At 38.8% G+C, this 17,187-nt stretch overlaps 1 protein-coding gene across 3 annotated transcripts in view; it reads right to left on the bottom strand.

Annotated features, from left to right (window-relative positions):
- Positions 1-17,187, bottom strand: part of ZCCHC7 (zinc finger CCHC-type containing 7) — a 120,379-nt gene that overhangs the window by 38,609 nt on the left and 64,583 nt on the right. For all 3 annotated transcript variants that reach the window (XM_082204938.1, XM_082204940.1, XM_082204939.1), the window contains exons 3-5: positions 9,984-10,027; positions 6,150-6,272; positions 2,179-2,349 (exon numbers count right to left, since the gene is read on the bottom strand). In XM_082204938.1, the coding sequence (XP_082061064.1) occupies positions 2,179-2,349; positions 6,150-6,272; positions 9,984-10,027 (338 nt within the window). The remainder of the gene's footprint in view (positions 1-2,178; positions 2,350-6,149; positions 6,273-9,983; positions 10,028-17,187) is intronic.

Raw genomic sequence — 17,187 nt, forward strand, 5'->3', positions numbered from 1 at the left:
GCACTGCCATGCAAATGGGGTGTGTGAACCGTGTCTTATGATTGATTATGTGGGGTGAGGCTTACCTAGGTCCCCCCCCCAATATTTTATTCAAGTTGGCAGCCCTGCCTCCAGCACAGGAGGTAGAAATGAATGAAAAAACTCCAAATACTTTAGTTACTTCAGTGCTGAAATAAATGGGACCTACTCCCAAATAAATATGGCAAGGAAGACACATTGCACTATCCTAGAAAACATGCACTTGCCAGAAAATGGTGTATGTGTGTTCGTCTCCACACAGAGGATTTTTTGGGCTCTTCAGAAATGGAAATTCTGACCTAGACAATTTTAGATTCTTCCTCAATATGTGAGCCTGATGTAGATTCCAATAGCCCAAGTGATGGACACCTCTATGCAAACATCATGCAGAAGTTTAAGATCATAACAGGGCAGGTTGTCAAGAATGACAACCAACATTTTCAGATTTGCATGAATTTTGCCTGTATAGTTTAAAAGCTATGTTGTGCTCAGGTCTTGCTTGCAAACTTCCTGCTGATCCCTGGTTGGCTACTGTGAGAATAGGATGCTGGACAAGACTGTTGATCCAACAGGCTACTCTTTTGTTAAATAATTGCACAATAAACAGAAACTGCCCACAAAAATCATCTTAGAGCAATCAGAACTTCCCATATTTATGAAAAAAACCAAGAGGCATCACACTTCCTACAACCAGACCTCCCACATTCTTGGGTATATCTAGCATATTTTAGAGTACTCTTACAGACATCATCTCCATAGTATTGCTGTTAATATACTAAGTAGGTTTTGGTGTAGATAACTTAGCTGAGAAAGCTAAAAGATTGGATTCACACACAGTATCTGCTCAGTTCCTCCCCAAGACAATTTCTCCCCATTTGACTTAATTGTAGTTAAGAATACTTCAGCACTAACATAAACGAACCTTGATTATAAAATTTATATACAGGCTGTGCACAATCATGCACACATGTTAGTCCTGACACTCTAGTGTGACTAAGTAACAGAAGACAAGACAGAGAAGACAGGAGACTTTCTTTTTAATTGATTGGCTCAAAAGGCTCAGGGAGCACTCCTCTGGTCCCCCTGCAAAGGCGAAAATTTGAACCAGGAATTTCCTAATTCTGTTCTCAGTCTCTTATTCACTATACTTAAGTAGAACTCGAGCTAGTTAGGTACAGTGGTACCTCGGGTTACATACGCTTCAGGTTACAGACTCCGCTAACCCAGAAATAGTGCTTCAGGTTAAGAACTTTGCTTCAGGATGAGAACAGAAATCGTGCTCCAGTGGCGCGGCAGCAGCAGGAGGCCCCCTTAGCTAAAGTGGTGCTTCAGGTTAAGAACAGTTTCAGGTTAAGTATGGACCTCCGGAATGAATTAAGTACGTAACCTGAGGTACCTTCATCTTTTGGAAGCCGCCCAGAGTGGCTGGGGAAACCCAGCCAGATGGGCGGGGTATAAATAATAAATTATTATTATTATTATTATTATTATTATTATTATTATTATTATTATTATTATTATTATTATTATTACCACTGTACATGCAAGATCCTGTCATAATTAGACTTCATGCCTGTATCCATGGTGACCAAGTCCCCACTCCCAAGCCTGTACAACAAATTCAAAAATAGCAATTCCATCTTTAAAGTAATTTTAAAGATGTATATAATGATTTTAAAATGTATTGGCATTCCACTGAATGTCAGCAATTCTTCATGAATTTTATGACATTCATTTTTCATGGGAAAATGTTTACAAATGAACAAAACAAACAAGGAAAAACATAATTCCACATCCTGTATAGTAAGGTATTGTTAAGGAAGTACAAAATTTGCTCAAAGTTTCAAAGAAATTCTCAAATGCAATCAACACAGAAAGAATATAAAAGAAGAATACAGACCTGCCAGATTTCAACGCTGCCAGATTTCATTTTTGCATTCTATTTTTATTACTTCATCATCAATCCAAACATTACGAAGATACAGAAAATATTAATTGTAAACAGAAATATGTGTGTGCCCAGAAATACCGCCTACTAGACACAGTTCTATAAGTGGGAGATTAGGTGGTTGCCCCAACAAATTGTGACAAAAACAAGTGGTTCTGAAGAGAGAAACAGGGAAAGAAATATGGGGTAGCTTTGGTTAACTGTGTACTCACGTCTGCATAATGGCCTCTCATATCACAGCGGTTACAATGTTTTTTCCAGTACGTTCTCTCAAGGCACTCTCTCGAGTAGTGTCCAGGCAAACAACAATTTAAACAAAATCGTGCAGGACAGCTGTTTTGTAGGTGACCTCTTTCGGAACACAGACAACAAGGTGGAATTTTCTGTGGGAGAAATACAAAGACAGGAAATTCAAATGTCTGAAGCATCTGTAGAATTTAAATTAAGTAAAATGCACAAGGAAACTATGGCAAAATCACACTGGGAGCCAGAACGAACCATTATCACTTTGCTTAAGGCTTCCTACCTACATGATTTATTTAAATTTATACTATGCCATCCTGTGTTAGGTGCCTGAGGTAGCTAACAGTAATATATAAACACAATATAGAAGGAAACAATCATTAAAAGCCAAAAGCAGATAAACAACAAATAAATTTAAAACAGCAATAAATGAGAAATTATCAACCAAAACCCAAATTGTCTTAGCAGGCCAATATATCTCTATCTATCCATCTCTGTGTGAACACTTTTGTATGGCAATGGAAGCTCAATTCCCTGTGAACCAAGGTGCTGCCACCAAGAAGGCCCTTTCTCATATCTCTGCCAAACACATCTCGGAAGCTGGTGGAACATAGCAAAATGGTTTCTCTCAAACACATTAAGATTCAGACAGGCTCATATATGAGAAAATGGTATTTTATATAACCCAGTCCCATTTAGGGCTTTTAAAGGTCACAACCAGCCCTTTTGAATTGTGCACCAAAATATACCAGTAGCTAGCAAAACTCTTAGAAAGGGGGGGGGGCATTCTCACATTAACTGGCCCTGTCAAAAACTTGCTTGCAGCATTCTGTGGTACCAATGCTTCACCCAATTTGCCACCTTAAACATTCAGGGCACACTGCTCATGCAATGTTGCTTATAAAACTCTAAAGCACCTGAAAATAAAATCAAAAGACATACATGCAGTATATACCTTCAACCACTAAAGTTGTTGTTGTTTTTTTAAGTGCAGCACAATACAGCCAAATGCAGACAGAAATAAGTCACTGCTGTTGTTTTTAAAAGATCAGCAGCAGTGATGTGACTCTGAATATCTTCCTGGGAAGGATGTTTCAAATGTTGGGGGCCACCACTAAGAAAGCCCTGTCTATAGTACCTGCTTGGGCAGGCTGACAAAGGCTAATCTATGTTTTAGCAAATGATTTTTAAAAGCTGGTTTTGAATTTTGGTGTTTTTCTTATGACTTATAAGGCAATGAACCAGAGCGGCACATGATGCATCTTCAGTCTCTCAAATGAAATGAAAATTGTTGTGTGCCATTAACACCAGCCAAGGTATCAAAGCCGTTTTCAAAAGAGCCTGGCATTTACTGAAGTCATCAAGCCAGGACTTGCTCAATATCTGCCCACCTTCAGGGGTTAGGCAACTAGGTACCAGAGAATGATGTTTTATGTGGTAGCACTCTGACTGCGGAATAGCTGCCACTCAAAAAACAATCCCTTTTTTCATTTTTACACCACGTTAAAATAGTTTCAGTCTGAAAGGGCTTTGATTGACAAACAAACCTGGGGGTAATTCTGTTTTTTATGTTTGTTAGCTTCTTATTAGTTTTAGTGTGCTTTTATTTCTTTAATCAGAATTATATATATATTAGTCACCTTGTGATAAATGTGATACAAGCATGCATATTTTATATAAACAAATGTTTCCTAGCATTTTCAGAAAGTTTTCACAGACACCTGTTACATGTTCATTGCCTAGAAAGTGAAGCAAAGATCATGAAAACTGAGTGGCCGATAACTTTCCAGAGATGCTCCTCCCTGCTATTGCTCTTGATGGGAGTTCAGAGAAAGATGACCAGTCCTGGTATTTCCATGTGTGAACAACAGTTAACCAAAGAGGAAAGAAATGGTGCCTTCTCAGCAGCTTTAGATTCCAGTAATTATTCCTATTTCCAATGCCTCTGGTTAATGGGTTAGTTACCCTCTTACCCATGCCCACAGTATAACTGGTTTTCCTGGTGGCTGGTATTTTCAAAGTCTTTTTCTCCCTTCATTCCTACTTCTCTGGTGCCTACACCGATCCTGTTGAATCTGTAGCCACAGTGCAATGATCTCTGTGCAAGCTCTCTATATGATGTGATTGTCTTAATGTTTGACAGACAAATTTTCAACACACAAAGTGCAACCTGCAACTTTCCCTAAAATTTTTGCTCCCTTTTAACAAAATACACCAATTTTAACCATATTGTTTCTACTTCAAATATTTTAACAACAACTCTCCACAAACCTGGATCATCACGAAAACACACACACACACACTGCAGCCAATAAAATACATAGACTATAAAGAAATCTAAAACTAGCTCACAAATTGATGAAGATTTATCTAACTTAGGGTGAATCCACCAGTCTTGTGAGACCTGTCCTCAGTCACTCTCTCTCTCCAATTCCAGGTTAATTGTTGCATTATTGCAGTGGAATCTGTGAGGCTGCTCCAGAAGATAATATAGGAATCAGGTTTTGATTGAAACAGGTAGAGCAGATGACATCACCAGCCCTTTACCAATTGGCCAACAATTTGTTTCTGGGTTCAATTCAAGGTGCCGATTTTGACCTTTAAATCCCTAAACAGCTTGAACCAGAAAATAATTGATTCCCCTTATGCGAGCCTGCTCAAGCATCTGGTTCCACTTCAGAGGCCCTTCTCTGGGGCCCCCCACAACTGGAGGTGTGGCAGGTGGACATTAGAGATAAGGCCTTTGAAGTTGCGGTACCCCAAATCTGAAACTGACCCCTAAGAGAGGTGCGCCTGGCCTCATTGCTGCTCATCAAAAAGCAAGCAGCAACCGGTTTTATTTCAGAAGGATTTTCAGAGACTCTGCATTTAGCAAGGATATTTGCTGGTGGTTTAAAATGGTTGCTGATATGTTTTTTTTTAAATACTTACAGTTTTTATGGTGGCCTTAATGATTGTAAGATACATTGATTATTTTATTAGAAAGGTCAGGTAAAAATACTAGAAATAAATAAATAAAACACTGGATAGCTGATTGCATAAAGCTTCCAGTTCAGTGTTTGCTGAGCTGAAATTGACCAGACAATCAGCACTGCCATCAGCCAAAGGTGGACAAAGAATAGTAGATACTTTTGAAAAGATTTTTCTCTGGTGATTTCACTTCCTAATTCAGCCAACATGGAACTTGTCTAATGGGGAATGGGGCAGGGGAACACTTTTGTGTTCAAACTGATGATTCATTTAATGCAAACGAGAGCAAATATATGTACTCAAATATTAACTGTTGAAAATTTCTAAATTATCGCTGTTCATTGTCCTGTCACATACATATGGCATGATCCAATCTATTGTGAGCTCCATACCTGTGCAGAAAGATGATCTGCCTCCCTTCCCTACCCCCCCCATCTAGATGTCCATACAGACAGCACAAGGGGGCAATGGGAAGCCTATGAGGATTTTCTGCAAGTTGCTTGTGCAGAGCCAGCACGGTAGTGGATATGGGAAGCATGCACCAATGTGGCACAAGGGAGAAACCAATTTACAATAAGCATATGGGAATCCTCTGCATGGGGAGCGTGCCCATAGTTTACTGCTAAATTCAGAGGCGGGGAGACACTGTCCTTGAACTATTTCCTCTGCCCGCCCCCTGCCCCCCGCCAAGTAAATTCCTCTCACATAAGTGCAGACTGCCTTTTGAAACCACACCACCCCCCAGTATAGGGTGCAAATTTCAAAAGAGTCCGCAACTATTGATTCCTGGGACAAAACTGTCTTCTCGACTGTCATGCGCGGAGGGAGGGAAATGATCATCTCCTCCTTCCCCCCTCTCAAAATGTCCCTTCAGAACAATTATTTCTTACCAGAGCTTTAAAAGTCTGAAAGCTGTCAACTGACAGAATAAATTGCTCTCTTCATAGACAAATCAGAATACTGTATTTACCTTTGGGGTAGGACAATTTTTTGATAAGTGACCTCGCTTATCACAATTTCTGCAAGTGACATTTTTGTCTGGCGTGTAGTATCTGTTGTTGTGCCGCACTGTAACATAGTTGCCAATCCGTGCCTAAAGAAATGAAAAGAAAATGCATTAGAAGTTTGCAGCTTATTGCCTTGCCATTCTAGACTTTTGTAGCTATTAAGGCTAGTAGGTGGAGTCAAAAATTCAGCTCTGCATTTGTATACTTGTTTAAACAAAAGTCATCTAAATCCCTGGTAAGCCTTTACCCACTGGTAACTGTATAAGAAAGAAAGGGGGGGAAAGCATTTTTAGAAGTTGGTATGTCTCTTTTTCCCGTAGTTAAGCCAACCTTTGTCATCATTAGTTCACAATAAAGAATTCTGCAAAATGCATCAAAAATAATTGCAAAAACAACTTGCCATGAATAAATTCATGGGATATATAATCTCTTGAAGCACTTTTATTCTATGGGTGAATGGGTAGATAAAAAAGAAACGAGAAAACATAGAGGAAACAGCAAAAACAAAAACCTTGACCTCACACATATTCTATAAATTCTTAGGTATGTGAGTATGAAAAAGAGAAAATGGAATTTTAAGGGGGGGGGAGAACTTGGAATCAAGAGACTCTCAAAGCCTTCTCTTTCTTAATATTGCTGTTTTCCAAAGACCATCTGTGAAATGATTTTGCAGTGAGACACGGTCATTTCCTTATTTATTTGGCTGAATACAGTGCAGTCAATGGCAGTAATGGGCACCTACTGTCTTTCTAATACTGAAGACTACAGTTGATAGTGACCATGTTATTCAATTAGAGGAGCACATTCTGCGCCAGCTATTTGTGGATAAAGCTAAAGGTCAAGTAAACGTGTGCACAGATGTAAAAGGCAGCCGCTGCGAGAGCTGATACGCAAGAATAATAAGAAATCTAAGCGCAAGAACTGTAGAATATCAAAAACATAAGGAAGTATAATAGAGAGCAATCTCTGGAAAAGCAGTTGTTTGGGATAAAATTGCATAATTCTACTTTGACAGTTTTCTTTTCATAAAATCCTACTTGCCTCAATTTTTCTGGCTTTGGAATACTTAGCATTTTGCAGCGGTGACCAAGACAAAAATGGGGACCAGCCACACAAGTAAAATATGTTCAATGATATTCAGTCCAGTTTTCCTTTCTTTTCCATTTGTATCTGCATGTTTGATGTTCCTTGTATTTTGTCTTAATTTTAAAAATTAATAAACTATCTTTTAAAAAATGACAAAAACTGATGCAAACATCCAATTGTTCACTGCCTCAACAATGGGTTCAGTCAGTTCAGAATCTATAGTTTATATGACCATGGCCAAACCACTTTTCTATATATTCACTTTCGAGAATTCGCTTTCGAGAATCAGGTTCTTCAGAGCCAAATTTGTAAGATATGTGGCAGAAAAACAGAAGCAATGATTAGAAAATTTGAGCTCTGCATCTAGTTCCAGTACAATTAAAAGTCAAATTTTGAGAAAGCAAACTTGAAATTACATGTTAATTAGTTTTATCTAACCCTTTGATGCTGTAGCAAAAAAAGCTAATGCTATTCTAGGCCTCATCAATAGAAGTATGGTGTCAAGGGAATCAAGGGAAGGAATAGTCCTTCTCTAGTCTTCCTTGATTAGACCACACCTGGAATACTGTGTCCAGTTCTGGGCACCACAGTTGAAGAAGGATATTGACAAATCAGAATGTGTACAGAGAAGGGCAACCAAGATGATCAAGAGTCTGGAAATCAAGCCTTTCAGGAATGGTTGCATATGTTTGTATATGTTTAGCTTGGAGATGCGAAGACTGAGAGGAGATAGGATAGCCATCTTCAAATATCTAAAGGGCTATCACATGTAAAATGGAACAAGCTTGTTTGCTCCTTCTCTGGAGGATAGGACCTGAGCCAATGCCTTCAAGTTACAAGAAATATGATTCTGACTAAACAACAGAAATAACTTTCTGATGTTAAACAGGTCTTCAACAGTAGGATGGACTCCCTTGGAAGGTAGTGGACTCAGCTTCCGTGGAGGGTTTTAAGCAGAGGTTGGGTGGCCATCTGTCATGGACGATCTAGCTGAGATTCCTGCACTGCGGTGGTTGCACTAGATGACCCTCAGGGTCCCTTTTGACTCTACAATTCTATGATTCTAAAAATAACATCTAAACGGAAGGCCTTATTCATACTGCAAACTTCTTCTAAAACAAATGTATACTTCACTGCACTGAGTGGTCTTCCTGAAATTCGGAAGGCAGTTTGTAACACCAAATTTGCTCAGCTCATAATGCTAAGCTATAATCCAACCCACAAATTCTTCGCCCGCTCAGACCGTAATTCAAGCTGGGTAACTCCCTCCTGTCTTGGTCTCCATCCACTACCCTCTTCCTGGTAACATCAAACATGATTAGAGATGACCTTTGAAAGGCCTCCCTCTCTGGTGTTAGGATCCCTTGGAAATGTTATTTCTCAAGGACATCACAGTTGTAGCCAGGAATAAGGGGCAGGGTGGTTAGTGTTCTGGGACTCTCAGGGAAGGGGAGATATTTTAAGCTCCCAATGACATCTTCAACTCTCAGAGAAAAGCAAAAAGGTTTTTTTTTTGGGGGGGGGTGTGTGACAAAATTGGCTCAGGCCCAATTATGAACCAAGTCAGCCATTAGTCTGAAGTACTTATGAGCAAAACATTTTTTACATTTGGAAAGTCAAATACTGCTGCTAATGGAGTTGCGCAAAAGAAAAAATGTGTTGGCTTGTTAAGCTTCTACAGTGGTACCTCAGGTTACATACGCTTCAGGTTACAGACTCCACTAACCCAGAAATAGTGCTTCAGGTTAAGAACTTTGCTTCAGGATGAGAACAGAAATCGTGCTCCGGTGGCGCGGCGGCTGCAGGAGGCCCCATTAGTTAAAGTGGTGCTTCAGGTTAAGAACAGTTTCAGGTTAAGAACGGACCTGCGGAACGAATTAAGTACTTAACCCGAGGTACCACTGTATAAGCAAAGAAAAGTGTTCCTTGCATTGTTTCTAATTCTATATCAACCTTTATAGAAAGGTTGGCTATGATGTGACTCTAGTGATGTAGCTCCCACTTGGCCACCACCATCAGGACCACCAAGAACCATAAGCTATGATAGGAGGGAGTTTAGTTAGATCAAGGCAACTTTCAATGAAGAGGGAAAATCTATACACTTTTTCTCCCTATACAAATTTGACAGCTAACTCACAGAAAGCCACTTCAACTCCATTTGTGTAAGGTGAGGAGGCTGCTTTGTACCAAACCATCCCACTGAATATAATTCTTTATTAAGTTTTTAGTTCATATATTTCTTGGTTGTTTTATGTTTTCAGTTATTATGAGGATACATAAATTTATCACTGCAAACGTGCCCATAGCTGTACTTTTCCAAAATACACTTTCTTGATTTACTGTATATTCTATAGTCAGTGAAAGGTATTATGGAATAGAATAAATGTTCACTTGAATGCCAAATCTTGATTAAAAAGAAAATAACTATATCTACTGACGAGCATTATCTTTTTCTTCCTCCTGTAATAATTGGTTGCTGGTTATCGTGCTACAAATTATCATGGGAAATAGAATTTTTATTTCTTACAAAATGTAATGAAAACAACACAATTTATAAGACAATACACCCTGCATTTGTAAAAGCAACACATCTGCACACATTAGACTATTTTAGTATGTCTTATACAGAGGGATTTAGAGAGGCACCCACACAGAGTTTGTTGGTCAGTCACAAGAACAGCCAAAGAATATGCAACATTTTATCAATTTACCTCTACGTCTTTATCACTGATGTTCCAGTCTGCTCCACCTTCTCCTGAAAAAGATATTTTAAAAACCATTAAAATTGATTTTCAAAAATATGTCTAATTTCTCATTTAAAAGTTGTAAATCTTATTTTTAAATGGCTGAAAAAAATGAACTTCACTAGTGACACGCCCAAACTTTTAGTTTGTACTTTTACCCACCTTGGTGCTTGATCATATCAGGATCAGGATCTGCAACAATCTACCATGTGTAAATAATGGTGTGAAATTTGCAGGATTTTTTCCCAATATGAGCATATTTGTTTTCTAAGGAACCCTGGGGCTCCTGGGATGCTACTGGAGATTTTCTAATAAAAAGAGCAGTAATAGTATACAAAGTCTCCTGAAACAGTTCCCCTACCACTAGTCATCTTCTGCAATGTGTAGCTTCAAGGGAGAAGAGGCTCAGTTCGTGTGGGACAAGGGGAAGGCCCAACAGATTTTGAGGGGTATTTATTTATTTTATTTCCACAGTAGTTGCTTTATGAGTTTTATCATCTTTGGAGTGATTGGGCTGTTCAACACTTTTATTTTTATTTTTAACTATTGTTGTTAAGTAGCCTTTAGTATTTTAACAGGTGGGTTATAATTATGCACACAGGTCCAGCCAGCACATCACATCAACAGAGTGCCCACTCTAGAAAATAATATCCAGTAATATGGAAAATTTGAAACTGACTGCTGCAGCATGTGCTCATTAATGCTGTAGTGATTGCTATTTCCTGCATGACTTGTACATTTTCATTTTACCGGTGAAAGACTGGTAAAAACATAGTTTGCTGTTTCTCCTTTTTTGCCCCATCTATGGACTGCCAATATCTTTATTAGTCCCAAACTTGCTTCTTCCCTCATTTACTATTTCATGGTTAGAAATTGTAAGAACATCTAATATTATTATCAGGAAACTTTTGTTAAAAAAGAAGTATCTGCTTGATACTTCAAATAGCCACCAATAACAAAAATACCTTTTGTCCCACAAAGTTTTACAAATAATCACATAGTGGTTACAAATAATCACACAGTGCAAATGATATTACCCACAAAGAAATAGATGCCAAATCTTGTGTTGCCCCCAGATTCATTATTTGCTCATTTAAACAAATAACCAATGTAATCGTTACAGGGGCCCAGCTCTAGTTTTTTCCCCTAGTGAACCAACAATTTCACCGCACAAGAATCCACTAACTACTAGACAATAAGAAAAATATTTGCCCAATGACTTTTCAATCTGTTTAAAGAATTCTTGAATATCCTGTCCTGTAATACCAAACACTGCATATACTGAGCACAATTTTTCTTAGTGCATCTAATTACCACACCAATCTCAAAATTTGATCCATTGTGCCCTGGACAGATGTATGTGACAACAGTCTTCAGACACAGCTCCAAAGCCCTATTAGTGAGCAACATCCAGTATCTGACTGGCTCATTAAACTACATTTTCAATGGCCAACTGATGTCGGGAAAGGGAGAAATAAGAAATGCCTAATTCTCTGCATGCAATCCATCTCTGATTATCTGGATCCTGACAGCACAATTCCCTGGTTCCTGATAGCGAATTAATTCCTTAGTTTCTCTCTACTTGCAGTTGAGTTGGTATCAATCACACTATCTTTCCTTTCAGCTCCCATAAAGGCTTTTAGTTCAAGCCTAAACTTACAGATGTTTCTTCAATTGGATCAGATTTTTCCTGAAGCATATCTATGTATATCATGTCTACCAAAGGGCAATTAATACCATATTGCTGCAGTGAGCCATAAGCAACTTTTTTTGCAGTATGTGAATTTTGTATTTTTAGGATACAATTTTATGACATTAATACAGCAAAGAAAAGGTGACCCCTTGGGTCAATACATATACATTATACTTGCCTTATTTTTAAAATAAGATTTTATTAAAAGATGAAAGAAAGAAAGAAAGAACAGAGTCCTCTCTCAAAAGTAGCTCTCAACCCCTGTCATCTACAAAAAGTGGTGGACCCTTCCTGGAAGATTTCCTTTCTACTCCCAGTCTCTAACCCTGGGAGATCTTCCCTTCCCTTCCTCTCACCTGGGTCCTTCCAGCAACCATCTACCACCTCCATGTGCCTGACCTTAGGATCTCAATAATGGCCCAGAGCAGAGGACACCAAAGTAGAAAAGGGGAAAAAGAAAGATCCTCCATCTGAACCACAGAAGTGGCCCACTCAACTTTTACCAGTGTGTTCTGCAGTGTGTGCAGCTGCAGCCAAACTTGGGATAAGATCACATATATAAGCAACCCTGAAGCAGCATGCTGGTGGTCATTGCACTCTATTGCCAGCTGCCAGGAGAGAGCGGAGTCCCTAAGATGGTTGGATGGCACCTTGTACACCTCCTTCCGGCAACTGCTGCAGCCAAGCTGGTGCCAAACATATTGCTCTGCTTTCCTTTGAACCACATCAGGAAGGCTGGGGTTGTTGTTTGGGCAGTTAGTACCTCCATACACACCACCCAGGCTTGTGTCCTGGGGAGGTGACTTCAGTGCTGCTAATGCAGCGATTTGACTTTATCCCCAAAGGCACACTCCATTGTCTCTCAAATGCCAACAATACTTGCCTTATTAACAGAACCAATCCAATGCCACAGTGAACTCTGTTCCTTCTAAAGCAGTCAACAAAGTTGCTTAATAACGATCTGTATGTATTACCCACTGAAGCAGCTAGGTGGATGTCAGTTACTGTAATGAATCCAACTTTTCCAGGTGGTGGTGAATGTGAATAGCTCGTGTTGCGTTAGGTTCATGTTGCGTCTTTTCAGCTCATGAACACGGCAAACCCAGAAGTGTATACTTCCAGGTTTCGCCACGTGCAAACATGCAGAAGTGCTCTACCGTGCTCTGCGCTTGCGCAGAAGCACTGCTCTAGTTGCGGACTTTTCGGGGTGCGAATGGCACCCTGGAATGCATCGTGTCCACAACTAGAGGTACCACTGTACCTCAATAAGAGTTATATGTAAGATACATATGTAACTTTTTATGGAACCAACATGGCAATGATTCTATATATTCAAGTAATTAGTCCAATAAAACTTAATAGTATGTAAACAGTACAATGGAACAAAGTTGATATCTCTTTCTCAGCCAACACTTCACTTTCCACACACACAAAGGCTCTTTCCATCATCTAGTGGAGGAATCCCACTGTTGAAAGAATTAAAGAGGAGGAGACTATTGCCAGTTCCATCTCTCACATCATTACACTGGGTTCCCCAACCTGTCAGTACAGATTCTGGGACAGCACACAAAGAGCTGCAGGGAGAAAGGGGAACTAACAAATCTCACCTTCCACTAGTGGCAGAACAAGCTGAATCCAAGGTCCCATCTGTACTCTACATTGAAAGCACATTTCATACCAGTCATGACTTCCCCCAAAGAATCCTGAGGATTATAGCTTGTTAAGGGTGCTGAGAATTGTTAGGAGTCCCCTATTCTCCTCAAAGAGCTACAATTTCCAGCATGGTGTAACACTCAGTGTCTCTTCCCAGGGAACTCTGAGAATTGTCCCCAGATTCTTGATGAAACCATGACTGTTTAAAGTGGTATAAAGTGGCTGATTTAAATACATAGTGCAGATGGGGTCCAAGTCAATTTCTTTCAACATTTTGTCATATAGTGTTTTTATCGTCTTTTTTCTGAATTTATTCCAATTTGCTTACATTTTCCTTTAAGTGTGTTAATCTAAATCAGAGATGTGGCACAGGATGGAAAGGTGCTATTTTTTGCTATTTGGATATCATACTTCTATCAAACATTTTAAAAGGAAGCATCAAGTAATATAATAGTTATGTTAGTAAAATACTAGCTAGCTTTTAAAAAACAATAGCAGCAGTTCACACACTACTGAAAAAATGTTCAGTTTATTATTAATCATGGCCTTCTCAGCACGGCCATTCAGTTATTCAAGATTTCATGATCTGCATTTTATTTTGTAACTCCGTTTGATCTTTCTTGGAATTAATTTTGTGGCTTACAGACCAGTTCTCTAAACTACCAAGTTCATTCCAATCCAAAACCCTATCCTCCAAAGCATTTACAATCAAATTTTACTAGTTTACTTATGAGAATGTCATGTGGAACTGTGTCAAAAGCACTGCTAAATTTGATTATGCTGAAGATTATATCTACTGCATTCCCTTTATCCACTAAACCACTTATCTTATGAAAGACGGAGATTAGTCTGAACTGGCATGTATTTCTAAAATTTGCACTATGTACTAAGCAATCACCTCTGAATTTTCTTCCAGGCACATCTTACAGAGCAAAAACTAAATTCTTTTGTGGGATTTCAGCAGGGTAAAATATTTATTGGCCTAATGGAAAGATTCTTCATAGAGCTACCCTCTTATACTACCTCCACACCACAAAGCATGGTACAGATAGCATGCCAAGAGTTCATGCTTGGAAAATGGCTACAATTATTGCAATTCCTTCATGCGTCTGCATACTAAATGTGCTCGCAGATATTATATTTGCATTAAGTCTTGAATATGCACATTATCAGCCATCTATGATCTCTAAAAACCATGGGGCGATTTTTTATAATGTTTTGCATTACCATGAGGTGGCTTTTACAACGATGCCCCAGAAGCATGTACATGAAAATATTTAGTTGGAATGTGTGGCTTATGCAAAATTGTCAAAGATGGGTGTGAGATTTGGGTCCTGTATGAGCTGTTCTGAACAAGTTGCTTAGTTGATACTTTCTGACAAACTGTGTTTAATTATAAAGTCACACAATTACAAAAGCCTAGTTTTGTGTACAAAGGGCGACTTGGCTTTCTTATATATTTCTATGAGTGTGAAATGGACACTAGAATCTGCAAAGTGATTATAAGGAACCCAAGGATGATCATTATTCTTAGCTAATTATCCGGGGGGTGGGGGGGCACAAATCTTTTGTAAAGTATGTGAATTAGATAAAACAGGACTACTCTACATCACTCGAGAATCAAAACAAACGTGTAGTTAATTGTAAAACTGCAGTGAGATCTCCAATTACCTATTCTGTACTGTTTATTGACAAAAGAGAACATCTGGCCTATAATGCCTTTTGTCTTTTTGTGTATACTGGAACAGCATTCAACCAGACATTATTCCGTAATCAAACTATTAGGGAATCACCACATTTATGGCAAATTGAGGATGAATAAATTGCCAGCAGGATCAAGGTGGAACACTACAGAAACAATAGATGATGCTCAGGATAAATCATTCAGTCGCTCTGAGATGATGGAATGACTTCTGGATAAAACTGAAATCAATTTTTTATCATGAAGGCACTCCAAACCCCTGTACACACTTAAAGGGATTTCTTACTATTGTCCTGGTGAGTGAGAAGATCATTTATTATAAAAGATGAAACCCGTTGATGGAATGGATTATTTGTCAGTATCCCATAAAAGCGGAAGAACTCTGAAGAGATCCATAAACTTCCCCCAAGGAATTATTTGAAGCAGTTTTTGACAGATCCATTCTAACGAAGCAACAGACCTCCTTCCCACAGCAACCATACCATATCACTGTGCTTATCTGACATAACTGACCACACTACAAATTCTTCTTTTATCTTGATGCACCGCCGTACTTTTATGTAATCCTTAGTTGACGAAACCTACCATGTCGCTATCATGAAAAACACAATCCAAAGGGGGGGAAGGAAGTGTGCTTCCCATTTTAATGTTGATTCAATAGCTATTAATTTGGGGGGTTTTTTTGTTTTTTTATTTAAAAAGCGGTAAAAAAATTAACTGCCATCTAAACACTAAATCAGTTTAAGCCATCGGTAACCCTTGCAGTAGGCTGTCACCTGAAGAGTAGTTTGACAGCTAGAAGCTATGACATGAATTTATAATCTTGAAGCCTCTGTCCTTTTGGTGGCCGTGGCGAGTTAATGCTAGACTTTAAGGAGATCTACAAAACAAGAGTTAAAATTGTTTAATCCAAATGAAGATGTGTGCTTTTATATTTCAAGTAGTCTGTTTCAAATACAGAAACAAACAAACAAGCAAACTTGTCATGTACTGGAACCCGCCCCTCCCCATTTTCATATATAGGCCTTTATGTATTTTGCTGTTTTCTACTCATTTATCATTTCTATTGTGCCCTTTCCACTTCATTATCTTCTCCAGAGTGCCAAATAATCTGTTGGAACTATAATATATATGAAAAAAAAATTGTTTTCACCCAAACCACATATATTTTAACTTTACTGCATTCTAGAAAGTGTACACAATTTACAAAAAATCAAAACACATACAATAGCTCACTGTACACATTTCTGTTTCCAACTGCTTCATATTTTCTCTTTATAACATTACACTCTGCATCATTTCAGTTGATTCATTGTTAGTAATGCTAATTCTCAATTGTCAATGGTTCTTGATTTTTTCAAAGCTGAGTGCAACATTTAGAGTACAAACTAGGTCTCTCTCTCTCTCTCTCTCTCTCTCTCTCTCTCGTTTGGTGGGTACAAGTATGAGGACCACAGGAACAGTTAAATTCAGGGCATGGTTGGTCTACCACACAGTCGGGGGAATTCTTTAAATAGAGCCTGTCACTCTCTTTGCCCATCAATGGGATTTCCTTCTCAAACTGCTGATTCGTTCAGGTACACAACAGAGGAAATTTCAGTTAACCTTTGTTTCACCCCAGGGAAAAATCTGTCTGAGAAGTATAAAATGAATAGATTAAAAAAAAATAAGTAGCCAAGCTTCAATGTTATTTTTTTTCCAGAGTTCACAGCAAACTCAACCCCCCCTCCAAACATTTCAGCCCCACTGGAGAATAAATGATATAATACGCAATTCAGTATTCCAGTTGTATACCTTTTGTTTGAAACTGAAAAGCCCAACCAAAACAAAACTATCCCTTTTCTTGAACAAGAACCTTTCCTACAAACCCTTCACCTTGTGGTTATTCTTTGTGATCAAGATGGGAGAATAGCGTTTTTGAACATAAAATCCATTGGCTGTTCTAAGAGAGAGAGAGAGAGAGAGAGAGAGAGAGAGAGAGAGAGACCACCTGGTGGGTGCAGGAGCCCCATTACTGAACATGGGGACTTAGGTTCTGTGAACTCAAAAGTAGCAGCAATTTTGCAGAATGTGCCAGCAAGCTGCTGGAGCAGAGGACTGGCCTAAACCTGTCAAGGCCACTA

This window comes from Podarcis vaucheri (assembly GCF_965113315.1).
Source record: "Podarcis vaucheri genome assembly, chromosome: 17".
Taxonomy (NCBI): domain Eukaryota; kingdom Metazoa; phylum Chordata; class Lepidosauria; order Squamata; family Lacertidae; genus Podarcis; species Podarcis vaucheri.